Source organism: Gastrolobium bilobum, unplaced genomic scaffold (genome assembly GCF_033153095.1).
Source record: "Gastrolobium bilobum isolate Gb01-03AN ecotype WA unplaced genomic scaffold, APGP_CSIRO_Gbil_v1 utg25868, whole genome shotgun sequence".
NCBI lineage: Eukaryota > Viridiplantae > Streptophyta > Magnoliopsida > Fabales > Fabaceae > Gastrolobium > Gastrolobium bilobum.
In genome coordinates, this window is record NW_026898426.1 from 486743 (window position 1) to 504122 (window position 17380).

General features: G+C 35.9%; 2 protein-coding genes across 2 annotated transcripts; both read left to right on the forward strand.

The window, feature by feature from the left end:
- The first annotated feature begins 1269 nt into the window (after nucleotides 1–1269).
- On the forward strand, nucleotides 1270–5630 carry LOC133316169 (nucleobase-ascorbate transporter 4). Its single transcript, XM_061517892.1, has 14 exons — nucleotides 1270–1370; nucleotides 1475–1572; nucleotides 1681–1857; nucleotides 2078–2178; nucleotides 2274–2349; nucleotides 2456–2515; nucleotides 2876–3054; nucleotides 3262–3358; nucleotides 3580–3666; nucleotides 3787–3845; nucleotides 4273–4364; nucleotides 4857–4934; nucleotides 5161–5321; nucleotides 5412–5630. Exons 1-14 carry the CDS (start codon nucleotides 1283–1285, stop codon nucleotides 5628–5630), a joined length of 1572 nt encoding a protein of 523 aa, XP_061373876.1. The 5' UTR covers nucleotides 1270–1282.
- A 9911-nt stretch (nucleotides 5631–15541) lies between these two features.
- LOC133316218 (cyclin-D4-1-like) lies at nucleotides 15542–17154 on the forward strand. The gene is made up of 5 exons (XM_061517945.1): nucleotides 15542–15790; nucleotides 15868–15954; nucleotides 16107–16425; nucleotides 16530–16651; nucleotides 16906–17154. Exons 1-5 carry the CDS (start codon nucleotides 15542–15544, stop codon nucleotides 17152–17154), a joined length of 1026 nt encoding a protein of 341 aa, XP_061373929.1.
- Nucleotides 17155–17380: the final 226 nt, after the last annotated feature.

The window sequence follows — 17380 nt, forward strand, 5'->3', positions numbered from 1 at the left end:
TATTTTTGATTCAACACCCATACAATAGAGGCATTACTAATTAAAAAAAGGCTTAGGAATATTTTTTTATTCGAAAGCAAATTTAGAAGTTATTGTCTATGGGCAATATAGTTGAATATACAATACTGAACTGTCCTAACTCCTATTAATCGTAAAATCCCATCTCTTTCTTTTTCTTTTATTTTTTTTGGGTGCACCCGGTCTCTTCTAACATGAATTTTTTTTTTATCTCCTTATATTACAATAGAAGAGAAAACTGTCAACTTAATACGTTGCGACTAATCCACATATATGGCTATTCGTGTTTTTAAGCTAAAGTTGAAAAACTAGAGGAGAGTTATAGACAAGGAATATATGTCTTAAGATTTGCAATTTCTTCTTTTAAAGGAAAGCTTTAATGAAAATGCCAAAGTGTTATATAAAAACTATTTTTTAAAATAAATTATAAAAATGTAAATATTTTATGAGAAAAGTGTTTGTCATTTTAAATGACATAACGTTATGTCATTTTAAGAGAGATATAGACACAAAATCTCATTTTTTTATTTAAGATTTAAATTAAAAAAAACCATCAACTCTCTCCTCTATGATTTTCGTTCCTTGTGTCTATCTCTCTCTTAAAATGACATAACTTATATAGTTTAAAATGACAAATACCAAACTTATATTTTATATAATATTTTCATTGTCAAAATAAATGAACTTGGAAGAAGGAATTTTAGAACATATTTCTTTCAACAAAAAGGCAGTAGAACCCCCTTTTTTTTCATTAAGTTGAAGTGGTATAGCTTTATCCAAGGGAAACGCAATGCCTTGATTAAGAAGAGATTACAACCTCTAACGAAAGATTTTGAAATTCCGACATCATGCAAAAGGTGGTGAACAATTGAAACTAGAATATCAATAATCCATGTTTGGTATTCCAACATTTGACCCCTAGGAATATGGTAGTACAAATTATGTAGCAACCATAAACAAAGCAAAAAGATGCAAAACCATAACGTTGTAGGAGCAGTAGTAAGCTAAGCTACCGTTACCAACCACAACAAACCAATTACTGTGACCTCATAACCATAACACTCTTTGTTGAAAAGTGCACCTCGCAAGCAAGAGTCACAACGTCGCTGCCTACTCCTCTTCACTCTCACTCATCATTCCCATTCTCTCTCTCAGCGTTTCGTATCAGACAAAAGTACTCACCTGTTTTCTTTATTCTTTGCACTATAAGAAACACAAACAGAGAAAACAGAGACAGAGTGAGCGAACAAGAGAGAGAGAAAGAATGACAAAGGTTGATGAGTTCCATCCTCATCCAGTGAAGGATCAACTTCCCGATGTTGATTACTGTGTTAACAGCTCTCCCCCATGGCGTACATGCCAACCCCTTTTCTTTTCCTCTCTTAACATTTATAGTTAATACCCTTTTTTTGTTAAGGCTAAAGTTTTTACCTTGCGTTGAATGGTTTGATTGCAGATGAAGGGATTTTACTTGGGTTTCAGCACTACCTGGTTATGCTTGGGACCATCGTCATTGTTTCCACCATACTTGTCCCTTTGATGGGTGGTGGCAATGTAATAATAAAAAGTCTTGGAGTTTTTAAAACATTTTCATGTGTTTCTTTAATTATTTATTTTGTTTGAACCAAATTTCTTCTTCTTTTGGTACAAAAAAATATATAGGTGGAGAAGGCTGAAATGATACAGACTTTACTTTTTGTTGCTGCCATAAACACATTGTTGCAGACGTGGTTTGGAACACGGCTTCCAGTGGTTATGGGGGCATCCTATGCTTTCCTCATTCCTGCTATTTCCGTTGCTTTTTCTACCAGGATGACTATATTTCTAGATCCACATCAGGTTAGTGGGTTCATGTTTTTGTGCAATAGCTCTCTCTAATTACTACTTGGTGTGGATATAACTAATGAGTAGTATTGAAATGCTAAGTTTCTTTTCATGGGAAAAAGAGAAAGAAGCAAACGTGTTTACTTGGAAATGGATGAGTTTTTATTAGCCCGTTTTGGAGAAAGGTGTTAGTGGGCGTCATTGATGTTAATTGATTCTTGATTGAATTTTTCAGAGATTTAAACAATCCGTGAGAGCCATACAAGGAGCACTTATTGTTGCATCATTTGTTCAAATCATTATTGGCTTTTTTGGATTCTGGAGGATTTTTGCCAGGTAGAATAACAACCACATGCTCATTTGGCTCCTATGAAATATCGGTAATATTTTGGTACAGAATAACTCAAATATATTAACCATTGATGCCGCAGGTATCTCAGCCCCCTCAGTGCGGTTCCCCTTGTCACTCTGACTGGCCTAGGACTTTTTGTATTGGGGTTTCCAAAAGTACATACATTGCTCTTTTTGTTATGTATATTTGTGCTAAATCTCGTCCATCTTATTATCAGTTGTTTAACAAACATAATCTTTGGTTTTCTTTTGATTCCTGTAGTTGGCAAATTGTGTTGAAATTGGTCTCCCTGCATTGGTTATTTTGGTCATCCTGTCCCAGGCATGTTACTTTACCATTCTCTCCCTCATCTCAGCCATTTCAATTTAATCCTTTTGAATTATTGCAAAGCAACACTATAATAAGGCAGAAAATAGAAGCTCTAATCTTTTAATATATTATCCAAATTCCTGCTTACTACTGGTGGGTTACTTAGATATACATAGGACTTGCTTCTATTTGACATTTCTATCTACATAATTTCACCTGACTTGGCTTACTCTTGAATAAAATTCAAGTTGGAAAGTTGAGATAGTGGTAATGTAAGAAGTGAGCGCCCTTATTATTGTGAACCTTATATATCAAAATAGCTCAACATTTTAAATTGCACTTTATAGTTATGTTAAATCAATGTCCTTGCAGTACATTCCCCAAACTTTGAAATCAAGAGGAGCTGATCGATATGCAATCTTAGTCTCAGTCGGAATTGTATGGGCATTTGCTGAGATTTTGACAGCAGCCGGTGCTTACAATAAAAGATCACCAAATACTCAAATCAGCTGCCGCACTGATCGATCTGGGTTAATTAGTGCTGCTCCTTGGTCAGTTCTACGTAGCTTGCTTGGTTTTTAAGAATCATATAGTGTGATCTATAATAATACTTTATGACATAATATATATGTTATGCACACCTCTTACTCTTTTGACAAATACATATGTTTACTATCTACATGAATACCTGGTAATTTGCTATTGGTAAATTCATTCATGTGAATGAGATCATATTAGATTTCACTCCATTTGTGCAGGATAAGAGTTCCATATCCATTTCAGTGGGGACGCCCTTCTTTCAATGCTGGTGATGCTTTTGCAATGATTGCTGCTTGTCTTGTTGCAATTGTAGAGGTTTGCTTCCATTTTTATTTTTTTTATTATATGTGTGGGGATGGTTGGTATATTTTTCGATAGAATGATCATAAAGGCTAACGCTAGAAATATTTTGCACATGACAAGGTGTACCTTGATCAGTGTGACTTTGTGGACTAAACATTTTGACTAGCGAAAATTCTCTGTGAACTACCTTTTGTTCCTTATTCTGTTTTGTCCTTTTCATTTTCTGGGGACAGTCGTCTGGGACGTTCATTGCAGCGTCGAGATTTGGGAGTGCAACCCATATTCCACCCTCTATCCTTAGCCGTGGTGTTGGCTGGCTGGTATTATGTGATTCTTTGATATTACATCTGCATGTGCATGTACTTCTACAAAATTATATATATATATATATATATATATATATATATATATATATATATGTTAAAGTTTGATGATTTCAGGGCATAGGTACTCTTCTGAATGGCTTTTTCGGCGCAGTAACTGGATCCACTGCATCAGTGTACATTTTGTTACCTTTAAAAATTATCTCACTAGCTACTGTCAAAGAATTCTTAGGCTATGGGTCTAAGCTTTTCTGACTCTTAAGTCTCTAACCATAAGATGAACAGCTAATATTGTATCAATCAATGTTAATTTCCTTGCTTCTTTCTTCATCTGGAAGTTTATAAATTAGCTTTCTGTTGAGATCAACATGTTATCATATAAGAAAATCTTGAGGTTAGCAGGAAGCAACTGATTTATACTGCCTATAGGTGCTAGGCTTTGGGATCACATCTTGCTAGCCAATGGTTGAAGTAGGACATTTTTATTTTTATTTTTCTGAAAAATGATACTCAAGATGTCGTATATTGACCCAATATATGAATAATGTGGCTGCCTACTTGCCTTCTACTAATTGTCTTTTCTTTTATTTCCTTGGCATTAAGTGAAAATGCAGGACTATTGGGTTTAACGCGAGTTGGAAGTCGGAGAGTCGTTCAAATATCAGCTGGGTTCATGTTTTTCTTCTCTATATTAGGTGTTGCATCCCATTCTGCAAATTTCTAAGCATTCAGATGCATTGGTGAAAGCAAAACATGTGTCATGCTTTATGTTTGTTTTGGACTATTTGTTCATTCCTAAGGCTTTGTTTGGATATCTAACCACAAGTGGAGTGGAATGGGATAAAATGGAATAAGATTATCATATCATTGTTTAGTTCTTTTATGAGGAATGGGAGAAAGTTTCCATTCCATAAGTTAATTTCATCCCATACCTCCCGAATTCCGGGAAAAAATATAGAGATAATGAAATGAGACTGAATAGACTCCATCCGTTTCCATTCCACTTCATCCTATTTTAAACAATCTAAATATTAGAAATTAATATCATTCTCTTCCATTCTATCCCTTTGTACATCAATCCAGACATAAAAGTGACTAAACTTCAAACTAACTTCGCTTTACATGTGTCATTTTGTTCGCCTAATGTTTTTTTATTGACAACATCCATGTTTGTGCTTCTCTGGCAGGTAAATTTGGAGCAGTTCTTGCTTCAATACCATTACCAATTATAGCAGCACTGTACTGCGTCCTCTTTGCTTATGTGGGTATGTGTGACTTACTGATACATTGAAACTAATTTTATGTCAATTAGGGAGAATAATTCAACCATCTTTATGTGTATGACATTATGTGAGAGCTAAGAAGTTAATTATATAGAAACCAAAAACAAATGAGTAATTAATTGCCATGATCCATTTGGATCATGCTAATTTCATTCTTTTAAAACGAGGAATTCTGATTTGATTTTAATGTTTCTTCTGTGATGAACAGCATCAGCAGGCCTTGGCTTTCTTCAGTTCTGCAATTTAAACAGCTTCAGGTCAATGTTCATCCTGGGTTTTTCTCTCTTCATGGGTCTATCTGTTCCACAATATTTCAATGAATATCTGTTGCTATCCGGGCAGGGCCCCGTTCATACTGGCTCCACTGCGGTATATATTATATTATCTTACCAGCAAAATCAACTTTTAATATTTATGGTTCATTGTATACTACTTACTGTATTGGCTCTCTTTTTGCAGTTCAACAATATAGTGCAAGTGATTTTCTCGTCCCCAGCAACTGTGGCAATTATAGTTGCTTATTTGTTGGATTTTACTCTCAGTCGTGGGCACAGCTCAACTCGCCGAGACAGTGGGAGGCATTGGTGGGGAAAATTCAGGAACTTCAATCAGGATATCAGAAGTGAAGAGTTCTATTCACTGCCTATGAACCTGAACAGATTTTTCCCTTCATTCTGAATGCACTTCCATTTCAAAAAAGAACAAGAGGAAATATGGCATTCTCTTAACAACTTATTGGCTCAAAGTGTCTAATATCTTACACATATAGGACAAGTGTCTACAAAATTATTCGAGCAGAAGAATACCAGATTATAGCAATACTGGGTAGCATGTGAGTTATTTGTCTCACACATCAATGATAATACTTAAAGTAGAATCTCCTCTTTCTTGTATTAGGAATCTTTACAGGACCATAATTCGCTAATTTGACTCTCTTCAACTATTTCAATTGGGCCTGATATTTTACTATACAACCCTGCTTGGACAGTGAGGATGTGAATCTAGTGTCTTTGTAGGCTTCAAGCTTGCAAATTGAGTTCAAGCCCAAAATGGCATACACAAGGGAATTTCTGTTTCCTGTGTGCTCACTTGAGTAGATTATAATGATGTTGGAGAAAAGAAGGAAAAAAAATTAAAATAAAATAAAAAAAGGCTTCAAAGGAATGTGCTAATTGAAGTATTGACATATGAATGCAGCAACTGTCTTTAAAATTATGGCCTTCTATTAGGCTTATTTAGGCATAGTCAAGACTAAGAGGACCCATATGGCTGCCCTTGTCATGCGGGAATCACGTTCCCGTGTTGTCGTGTGTACTAATATATGCCAAAAACAACAATAATTTAACTTTTTTTTTAGAACAAACAATAATTTAACTTTGGAGTAAGGGTATTCGCGGTCTGGATTGGATCGGTTTTGGAAGCAAAAATCATCCGATCCAATCCCTTCGGTTTGTTCATGTGATCATCCATTCGGTTTGAATTTTTTTTTAAATCTGATCCGATCCAATCATATTTTTTTGGGTTTGGATTTGATCGTTTTTTCGATTTTTTAAAAATTTTAAAATTTGTTTCATGATTATTGCGCAAATAACATCTTTTGTATATATTGATTTTATAAATTTAATTTTTTGAAATACAAAAACATCCATAGACGATAATATACTTTTTTTTTTGGACAATGAAATATGAAACTCTACGCAGATGAAATTTTGTTGATGAGATGTGACTAAGTTTTTTTTTGCTTAAAAATTTTTAGGCTATGATGGGGGAAATGCCCAAGTAGGTAGAGAGGAATTAATATGTTGGATCGGTTTGGATTGGATCGATTTTCATCAACCCATTCGAAAATCGATCTAATCCAATTAAAATTTGCATTTTTTTTGTGTTTTCGATTTTTCGGTTCGGTCACCGTTGATTCGGTTTGTATCGGTTGATGAACACCTCTACTTTGATGTACTGGTAGTGTGTAAAAGTTAAATACTTCTATTTAGAACCTGTTTGGAACCTTTCTTCTTTTTTTGTTTTAAATTAAAAACTATTTTTTAAGCTAAAACTAAAAAATAAAGTTAAAAGTTGTTTAATTATTATATAAAATTTTTAGATTGAAATTTATTTAAAAGCTCTTCATTTCAAAAAAAAAAATTGATGCGACTTAAATAAAAGCTCTTTCTATGAGCTTTTGGCTTTTGGCTTTTTTTATTATAAAAAAAAAAACTTTTTCTTTTTAATAAAAGCTCTTTTTATGTTTACCAAAAAAAAAAAAAAGCTCTTTTTATTATAAGAGTTTTTGTAAAAATTTATTTGGCTTAACTTCTTCTTATAAGGAGAAGAGAAGGTAAAAAAACCTTTCAAACATACACTTAATGATGTAGCACCACATAATTATTAACATAGTTAAATTTAATAAATAAAATATTAACACAAAATTAAATAATAGTATGAAATGATTTTATGTTAATAGAGCATCAAAATTAAACTCAATGAAGTCAAGAATCAAATGAAGAAAATTTTGATATTAAAAAAAAGGCATTGAATAATTTATACTAATTATTAGTAAATATCGAATCTAATTGAGAGAAACAACCTTTGACGAGAATTTTATGTAGAACGTCTCTTGAACTGACGCTGATATCAAAATAGAATGAATTGTACTCGAATCATACAGATATACTAGAAATTCATATTCTTGTGGGTTCCATATTAACATTTAACTATCAAATTGAATTTTACAACGGATTTCACTTCAAGCAAAATGTTTCAACCGTCAAATATTAATGACGAAAAATAAGTATTATGCACGCACAGCCATTTATACTAAAATAACTTGTCCTTTTATTTATCTCAGAAGATGAAGATTATTGACATCTAAAATAAGTGATAAGTAAAATTTTTCTTTGATAACCTTTTTTTGGATTTTAAGATTGCATCCAAAACATATTTTAAAGGGAAATCATTTTCTCATATAATAATAAGAGATATTTTTCTTATGGTGTGAGACATTATTTTTTTTAACAAGTGATGGGCTCCACCACTTGTTGTATCTATGATACGAGAGATGTTTTAAAAAATGCTTATTAAAATAAATTCAATCTAAACGGGCTCCGGTCGGATCAGCTGAAAGAGCAAAGACATAGCCAAAAGCCCACAATGTGAAGTTGGCCCAGAAATCGGCCCATCAACCGGTCTAATTCTTGCAACGGACCGGATATGTTATTGAACCGGTATTGACCCAGAGAACCAGTCGTGAACCGCGTTTCAACCGGTGGACCGGTTTTGGAAAAATAATTCCAAAGAAGCAGCTAATTCAAATTCGAGTCTCATGAAAATGCCCAACACAACTTACCACTAGACTGAGTTTGTTTGTTGGTTAATATGCACCATTTAATATATACATATATCATATCATTTAATAGAATTATTTAAAAATTGCATCTAGTGGGAATTGAACACTTGTTGTGAAGATATACATTGTAGTATTTATCACTAAGCTACATTTTGTTCTTGGTTTACTTGCACCATTTAAAATATTTATTATATAAATTAAGTATAAAATATAAATTTATATACATATTCGGTTCATGCGGTTGAACCAGTGACCCACTGGTTGAACCAATGACTCACTGACCCGGTATCCCAATCGGGTCGATCACAGGTTCAGACTCTAAAATCAAAAGCTCGGCCTTAGAGCATTTCAGGCTGGCCTAATATATTATTTTTTATTTTTTATACTACTTGTAATAGCTTTCTCTTTCTCCTGAATCCATTTTACTCCATTTTATTGGTTAAACATAGTTTTTGAATGATTTTGTTCTATATTATGCTGTTTGAATATACATTGAATTTATGAATATTTATGAAATTACTAGTGTTATTGATTGTTTATTCTGTTTGGATAAATTTTTGTTCTCTTATTTTTTTAAACAGGCTAAACTAGGCTTTTATTTTTTGTAAATAAGTCAGGCCACAAGCCAATAATTATATTTATAACAGGTAACAGGCTTGGTCAGGCTGACACATTTAAACACAGGCTTAGCCTTTTAAGACTAAAGTTCGGCTTGACTCGACTCGTTAATACCTTTACTTGTGAGGGTCTACTATGGTTAATCCTTCTTATTTGAACTCAAAGCAGCCATAAAATTATAGTTTTATGTTTATTATTTTTATTGAATTATTTTTTAAATATAAAAACACATGAAGACATAAAATGGTGACATTTAAAGGTAGCAAAAACACATTTTTCTCCTTCTTATATTTACTGTCTAACAAATCCGTCTTTATGTGGTTAAGTGTTTGTTAGAATATTAAACGTAATAACTCAAATATTTGCCAACTCTTCATCTAATATATATGTCACAAATACATACACTTCAGAAAAAGTTAATTTAGAGACAACTCTTCGTTTATTATATGTTGATATAAAATACTGACAGTTAAAGGTGACAAAAAGGATTCGGCCCAGAGGACCGGCCCACCCCACCTTCCAAACGGGCGGGTTCACTCGCCCACACTTTTTTTATATTATATTTACTGTCTAACAAATCATGTTGATATAAAATGTTGACAGTTAGATATGACAAAATGGACTCGATCCGGAGGGCTGTTACTGTCTAACCAACACTATAAGGTACATAATTCCAACTTTTGTAATGTAGAGTTAACAAATATTTGAGTTAGTACATTTAATATTTCAGTAAACACTGCATAGTTGAAGTTAAATGTGATAATTCAAAAGACTATTCATTATCTTAATTTTATAAAATGCAACGATATACTTTTACTATTTACGTTAATTTTTATGAGACAAACACTTGAAAGAAAAGGGTATTTGAAATATTATTGAATTGTGTATTAATCTGATACAAAGAGGTCTCTATTTATAGAGACTAAAAAACTTAATTCTTGACCTAATGGGCTTGGCCCAATACAACAAATACTAATAATAATAAAAGACCTAATATTTACAACACTCCCCCTCAAGCTGAGGAATAGATATTTATCATTCCCAGCTTGCTAGTAAGTTCTTGAAATCTGTCTGAAGGAAGTCTCTTTGTCAATAGATCAGCTAATTGACGCCCAGTGAGAATGTATGGAGTGGTAATCAACCCGCTATTAAGTTTCTCTTTGATGAAATGGTGGTCGACCTCAATATGTTTAGTCCGATCATGTTGAACTGGATTATGAGCTATATAAATAGCGGACTTATTATCACATAGCAGCTTCATAGGTCCCTCACATTTTATTTTGAGATCATCAAGTACAATTTTCAGCCACAGTAACTCACAAATGCCTTGAGCCATAACTCGAAATTCAGCTTCTGCACTTGATCTGGCAACCACATCTTGTTTCTTACTTCTCCATGTCACCAAGTTACCGCAAAGAAACATGCAATAACCAGTGGTAGAACGACGGTCAGTCATGGATCCAACATAATCAGCATCAGTGTAGACTTCTAAAGAGAGATTACCATCACGTCGGAATCATAATCCTTTACCAGGAGTAGCTTTAAGATACTGAAGAATTCTCTCTACTGCCTGCATGTGTTTCTCCTTTGGATCATGCATAAACTGACTGACAACACTAACAGCATAAGCTAGGTCTGGCCTAGTATGAGCCAGATATATCAATTTTCCAACTAGCCGTTGATATTGTCCTTTATCAACTGGAGGACTCTCCTCTTCAAAGCCTATCTTGTGATTCTGCTCAATAGGAGTATTAGAGGGTTTACACCCGAGCTTCCCTGCTTCTTTGAGAAGATCCAAAACATATTTCCTCTGACTGATAAAAATTCCTTTGCTTGAATGAGCTACTTCTATCCCTAGGAAATATCTTAGTTTCCCAAGGTCTTTGACTTCGAACTCAGAGGCAAGTCGTGTCTGCAGAATCTGTCTCTCCGAAAAATTCATCACCTGTGATAATAATATCATCAACATATACAAGGAGCACAATAAGCTTCCCTTTTTGAGAGTGCTTGAAGAAAAGAGTGTGATCTCCTTGACTCTGTCTATATCCTAAGCTCATCATAACCTTAGTAAACCTTCCAAACCAAGCACGAGGTGACTGTTTCAATCCATACAAGGCCTTTTTAATCGACAAACTTTATTTTTCCCCTTCACAGAATCAAAACCAGGCGGGATTTCCATGTAGACTTCTTCTTCTAACTCACCATTGAGGAAAGCATTTTTCACATCAAATTGATTTATATCCCAATTGTAATGGGCAGCAAGGGACAATAAGATTCTCACTGTATTCATCTTTACAACTGAAGCAAAGGTTTCTTCATAATCAATACCATAGGTTTGAGTGTAACCTTTGGCGAATAATCGAGCCTTGTATCTCTCAAGAGTGCCATCAGAATTATATTTCAGGGCATAACCCATCTGCACCCTACTTCTTTCTTTCCGTTGGGTCTATCAATAACCTCCCATGTTTTATTTTTCTCCAACGCATTCATCTCCTCTTGCATGACTTGAGCCTAATTCCCATCTTTCAAAGCTTCATGTACTGATTTTGGGATTGAAGTAGAATCTAGTGTTGAAACAAAGATTTTGTACTCCACAGAAAGATTAGCAGAGGAAACAAAATGGGAGATAGGGTATTGAGTACAAGAGGGACGGGAAGAACAAGTTTTCTTGGAACAAGATCTTTTTTCTTTTCTTAAAGCAATGGGTAAATCATCAGAAGCAGTAGTAATGAGTAAGTCATCAGAAGTATTAACATCATGATCAGAAATATGAGATTCAGGATTTACCGGTGGTTCAGACGATTGAGGTTGCTGTTGAGGCAATATGGGCTGTTCAGACGATTCAGGTGTTACAATCTTCCGTATCTCTGGTGTACTTGATGTATCAGTCATAGGAGGATCAGTCACAGGAGGATCAGAAATAGACACATTAGGAACGGGAACAAGAGGAAGAGACACTGACACAGGTGAAGGAGTAGACACTGAAGATTCAAAGAAGGAAGGTGATGAGTCTTCTGGTGAATTATTCTCCCCCTGAAGATGAGGACCTTGGAAAAAGGACTCAGATTCCTTAAATGTAACATCCATAGAAACAAAAAATTTCCGACTTCCAAGGTGATAGCACTTTGTAGCCCTTCTTACCAGGAGCATATCCAAGGAAGACACATTTAAGAGCCCTAGGATCCAACTTACTGCGATGTTGTTTATGAATATAAACAAAGACAACACACCCAAACACTCGAGGAGGAAGACTTTGCAAAGTTGGAACAGAAGGAAAAAAGAAGTCATGGAGTGAATAAGACTTACATGATCGAGAACCCGAGTGGGTAGACGATTGATCAAGAACGCTGCAGTAAGAATGGCATCTCCCAAATAGCATTTGGGTACATGTGTTTGAAACAGTAAGGCACGAGCAACTTCAAGAAGGTGACGATTTTTCTTTTCAGCAACCCCATTTTGTTGAGGGGTGTCTACACAAGTAAGTTCATGAATCATACCTTGATTTTGTATAAATTGGGAAAAAGTGTTGTTGACATATTCAGTACCATTATCTATCATTAGTCTTTTGATTTTTTTACAAAATTGAGTCTCAATCATTTTATAAAATTGAAAGAACAGTTCTGGTACCTCAGCCTTTTCACGCATTAAGTAAACCCAAGTTACACGAGTGCAATCATCAATAAAAGAAACAAACCATTTATTTTCAGAAGAATAAGGGACCTTAGAAGGACCCCAAACATCAGAATGAATAAGATCAAAAGGTTCAACACTCTTAGAAATACTAGAAGGAAAAGACACACGATGATGCTTAGCAAATTCACAAACATCACAATGAAAAGACTCAACAGATTTAGACAAAAACAATGACGGAAATAAAGATTTGAGTAAACTAAATGGAGGATGACCCAAACGCTTATGATGCAGCCAAATTAAAGAATCAGCAGTTGATTGACCATGAGACATGAGGGTGTGATCTGTTACTTTATTTGCGGGAGATTGTGACACCAGATAGTACAGCCCACCTTGCTCTTTAGCACTACCAATCGTCTTCCCCGTGGCGAGATCCTGAAAAACACAATGGGTAGGGAAGAAGGTTACAGTACAATTCAAATCTTTTGTAATTTTGTGAATAAAAAGAAGATTCGTGGAGAGTTTAGGAACATGAAGAACATCCTTAAGATGTAAGGACTGCTGTAAGTTTATGTCACCAGAACCCGCAACTGATGTATGTGAGCCATCAGCTATGGATATTGTATGAGTTCCACTGGTAGGACGATAAGAAATAAATGAGTCAGCACAACAAGCCATATGATCAGTAGCACCAGAATCAACAACCCAAGAATGTTTAAAACCATTACATGAAGAAATGAAAGAATGAGTTTTGGAGCTCATACCAGTCATAGCCAAAGCACTAGTATCAGATGGCTTACTCAGATAATCAAGAATGGTTCGGAGTCGTTCCAACTCATCTGGATGAAATGCAGATTGGGTGTCATTAGGTGCAGGGGTTATTTCAAAAGAAGTAAAATGCGCTTGACCACGCATCCTTGCCATATTTTCTACGACAATTTGCTTTCCATAAAGGCGAAAGCATAAATCCTTGATATGACCTGTTCTTTTACAATAAGAACACCATCGATCATCTCTCTTAGGTCTAGAAGAGGTACCATCATAAAATTTAGAAAAAGAACTCTTTTGAGAAGAGGCCATACTGCACAGAAAATGGTTAAAGAAAAGCTCCAAGTAGCCAAAAAATCACAAATAAATATCAAACGATGTCTGATCAAAGAGAGGAGCACAGATCCAGAAAGAAGATGAAGGGACGATCAAGATCGCGGTGGTCCGATCCGGAAAAATGGTCTCATGCGCCGCCACGCGCCGGTGAGATTGGCTGCGCGTGGGCTTTACTCGCGGTGGAAGGGGCGGCGCGTGTGGGCGCGTGCGGTTGCCGTCCGGTCTGAAATTTCTCGAGCAACGTCGTCCGATGAGCGCGGTTCTTTCTGGGTCTGTTCGGAGTTGAAAAACCACCGGGAAAGGGTCCAATCGTGATGAACAGATGCTGTCTTGTGATGAAGAATAATGAAGACGATGAACAGTAACAGAGATCCAGTATAACAGAGATCCAGTATAACAGAGATCTTCTCGGTCCAAGAGGTCCCCGGAAAAAATCCGGTGGCGGCTGATGGCAGCGAGAGACAAAAAGAATAAAAGGTTCTTGTTCTAAAGACAATAGGCGCGGAAGCAGAGCCCTCAGGATCGAGAGCTCTGATACCAACTTGAAAGAAAATGGTATTTGAAATATTATTGAATTGTGTATTAATCTGATACAAAGATGTCTCTATTTATAGAGACTAAAAAACCTAATTCTTGACCTAATGAGCTTGGCCCAATACAACAAATACTAATAATAATAAAAGACCTAATATTTACAACACAAACAAATTGATTTCTTTTTTCCTGTATATCGCACGAGTAATACACTAATATATATATATATATATATATATATATATATATAGAGGGAGGGAGAGAGAAATAGTGATACATTATTTCTTTTAGAAATTAATTAACGACGATCGCCAATAAATTTTTTGATCTTTTTACTCCGTGCATCGTACGAGTAATGAACTAGTATTCTTAAAATTTCAAAAGATATTCTAAATCTTAAGTTGTTTGCATCACCTTGTGAGGGTCTACTATGGTTAATCCTTCTTATTTGAACTCAAAACAGCCATAAAATTAGTGTTATGTTTATTATTTTTATTGAATTATTTGTTAAATCTTGAATTAAAAGCAATTGTTGTTATAATGTCCAAAGGATTAATTTCATAATGACATGTGAGAAGTTTTTTTTTTTTTTTTTGGTAAGCAAGTTTTTTATTGTAAAGAGGAAATGAATAATTATTTAATTTTAATTATTTATACCAAACTAAAACTAGTTATTTATTCTTCATCATAACTACTGTAATACAAAAAAGTTATTTAGATTTAGCTGACACCAGGAAAATCTTAAAATTAACATATATCATTTAGAAGAAGTCATAATTTGTTTTAACTTAGATACAAGAAGTGAAAAGATGAATGAACAAATAGAGTAAATACAGTTCTGAAAAAGCAAATGATTTGTGGCGATAAACCAGTATGTAGCGACAGGAAAATCATGCTTCAAATGTCACTTGCCATTAAGCCATTCACACCCCTCCAATCACCCACTGCTGATTACTCTCTCTCCTCTGTCTCTTCTAATGTCTATGCTTGACAACTCCTAGTTTATGCAATAGAAAATCCACAAAACAAATAAGTGAGACTGTTTCTCACTCTCTCACTCTCTCTGCAAATTCACACGCACAAACCAAAAAAGAAAATAGAGGGCAACCAAAACAAAAACAGACAAAAAAGAAAACTTCAGAGAGACAGAAACAAAGAGAAAGAGAGAGAAACACAGACACGGACCAACAAAGAGAGCACTTTAAGATGTCAAACACAAATCCCTAAGAGCCAACCATGACCCAACACCACACTCTCACCACTACACTCACAATCCTCCGTTACCCTCCCGTTACAGATGCCGTGACCGCCGTTATCCCCTCCTCAACCAACACCCTCCCCCTACGACGCCGCCGCAGCAATGTCTCTGTCGCCGGACCATTCCGCCGCTAGTAGCTTGTTGTGCGGCGAAGACGTAGGCGATGTGATCACCGACAACCTGTCGCCACCTCTTCCGGCATCACTTCCTCCGGCGTTCGATGAAGCGGAGATCGCCGGACTCATGCACGCAGAGACCCACCACATACCGGAAAAAGATTATCTCCGGCGCTGCCGCGACCGATTCATAGACATCACTGCACGCTTAGACGCCATCAACTGGATCTTAAAGGTACGCGCTTTATCACGCACAGGTTGGATGCATGAATCAATCTTTGACTATGGGTTTGATCTATTGGGGCAATGCAGGTGCACGCATTCTATCAGTTCCGGCCAGTAACGGCGTTTCTCTCCGTTAACTACTTGGACCGTTTCCTGTCATGCTCTTCTCTTCCGGTACCCCCGTTTATTTCTTGTCTTTTCTTTTCTTTTTCTTATTTTCCGGGAAAATATGACACTTCGAAGGGAAAAAAGTCAGACACAATTAATGTTGATTATTTGGCGTTAGTATGGTACCCTTTTTGATTTATTATTTGAATTTATGGCAGCGACCAAGTGGGTGGGCGTTTCAGCTGCTTTCAGTGGCTTGTTTGTCTCTAGCGGCGAAAATGGAGGAGCCTCAAGTGCCGCTATTGCTCGACCTGCAATTGTTCCAACCCCGGTTCGTTTTCGAACCAAAGACGGTTCAGAGAATGGAGCTTCGAGTCATGGCCAATCTCAAATGGAGACTGCGTTCTGTCACCCCCTTCGATTACCTTGATTATTTCATCTCCAAGCTCCCTTCTTCTTCTTCTTCTTCTTCTGATTCTGAATCCATGAACTGGTTCATTTCCACAGCCTCAGACCTCATTCTCAGCACCACTCGAGGTAACCTCCTAGTACTCCTAAACGACACAACTTTCAGTTTTTTCTTTTTCTTTTTCTTGGAACGCATTTATTTGATGTCGTTTTGATTATGGCATTTCTATCAGTGATTGACTTCTTGGGGTTTGCGCCGTCCACCGTGGCAGCCGCCGCCGTGCTCTGCTCAGCTGGCCACACCCATGAAGCCAACGGCCAATTGCCACTGTCTTTTCACGACAGAGTAAACAAAGTACACTCCATATTTTATTCTTTTGTGCTTCAGAATATAAAATTTGATTTTAATGGGCTTGGTTGGTTCATTTTGAATGAAAAAAAGACGAAGTTATTATTATTTTTTCGAATAATTTGAAGATTTGAGAAGCATTGATTATTGTGTGCTCCAGTCTTTGGCGATTGCAAGTTCTACATTTTTTTTTTTTTTATTTTGTTGGGTTTGTTTGTTTATTATTATATTGGCAATGAATCTTTGTTCTTCGGGGACAGGAAATGGTGAGATGCTGTCACCAACTAATGGAGGAGTACGTGGTGGACACGTGTCCCGCATCTCGTCCTAAAGGTAGGAGAGCCGAGCCGGCGCCGCCATCAAGCCCCGTCGGCGTGCTCGACGCCGCCACCTGTGGGAGCTGCGACACTCGTTCCGAGAGAAACGAAAATGGCTCAAGAGTAGGCCAAGCTGAGCCGCCAAACAGCAAGCGGCTGCGATCCTCTGCTCCGGATGTACAGCAGCGGTAGATAAGACCAGAAGTTTTCATCCATATTCATATTCATATAAATATAATATATGTTTCTCCTTTTTTTTTTTGGTATCTTTTGTCAGAGGGAAAGAGGCTACTTAACTTTTTGGTTTTTTTATTTTATATTATTTATCATCCTATATATTTATATCATGATGACAAGACCGAGGTCAAGATTTGGTAGAGTCTTGGTTCGTCTAAAGGAAACTTTATTTTACCAACTG

What these genes read in the sequence shown, in the direction of transcription:
- LOC133316169 (XM_061517892.1), top strand. Translation starts at nt 1,283, where the DNA reads ATGACAAAGGTTGATGAGTTCCATCCTCATCCAGTGAAGGATCAACTT. An exon ending in CTTTGATGGGTGGTGGCAAT is followed by an intron (nt 1,573 to 1,680) that starts GTAATAATAAAA and finishes AAAAATATATAG; the next exon opens with GTGGAGAAGGCTGAAATGAT. An exon ending in TATTTCTAGATCCACATCAG is followed by an intron (nt 1,858 to 2,077) that starts GTTAGTGGGTTC and finishes TGAATTTTTCAG; the next exon opens with AGATTTAAACAATCCGTGAG.
- LOC133316218 (XM_061517945.1), top strand. Translation starts at nt 15,542, where the DNA reads ATGTCTCTGTCGCCGGACCATTCCGCCGCTAGTAGCTTGTTGTGCGGC. An exon ending in CCATCAACTGGATCTTAAAG is followed by an intron (nt 15,791 to 15,867) that starts GTACGCGCTTTA and finishes GGGGCAATGCAG; the next exon opens with GTGCACGCATTCTATCAGTT. An exon ending in CATTCTCAGCACCACTCGAG is followed by an intron (nt 16,426 to 16,529) that starts GTAACCTCCTAG and finishes CATTTCTATCAG; the next exon opens with TGATTGACTTCTTGGGGTTT.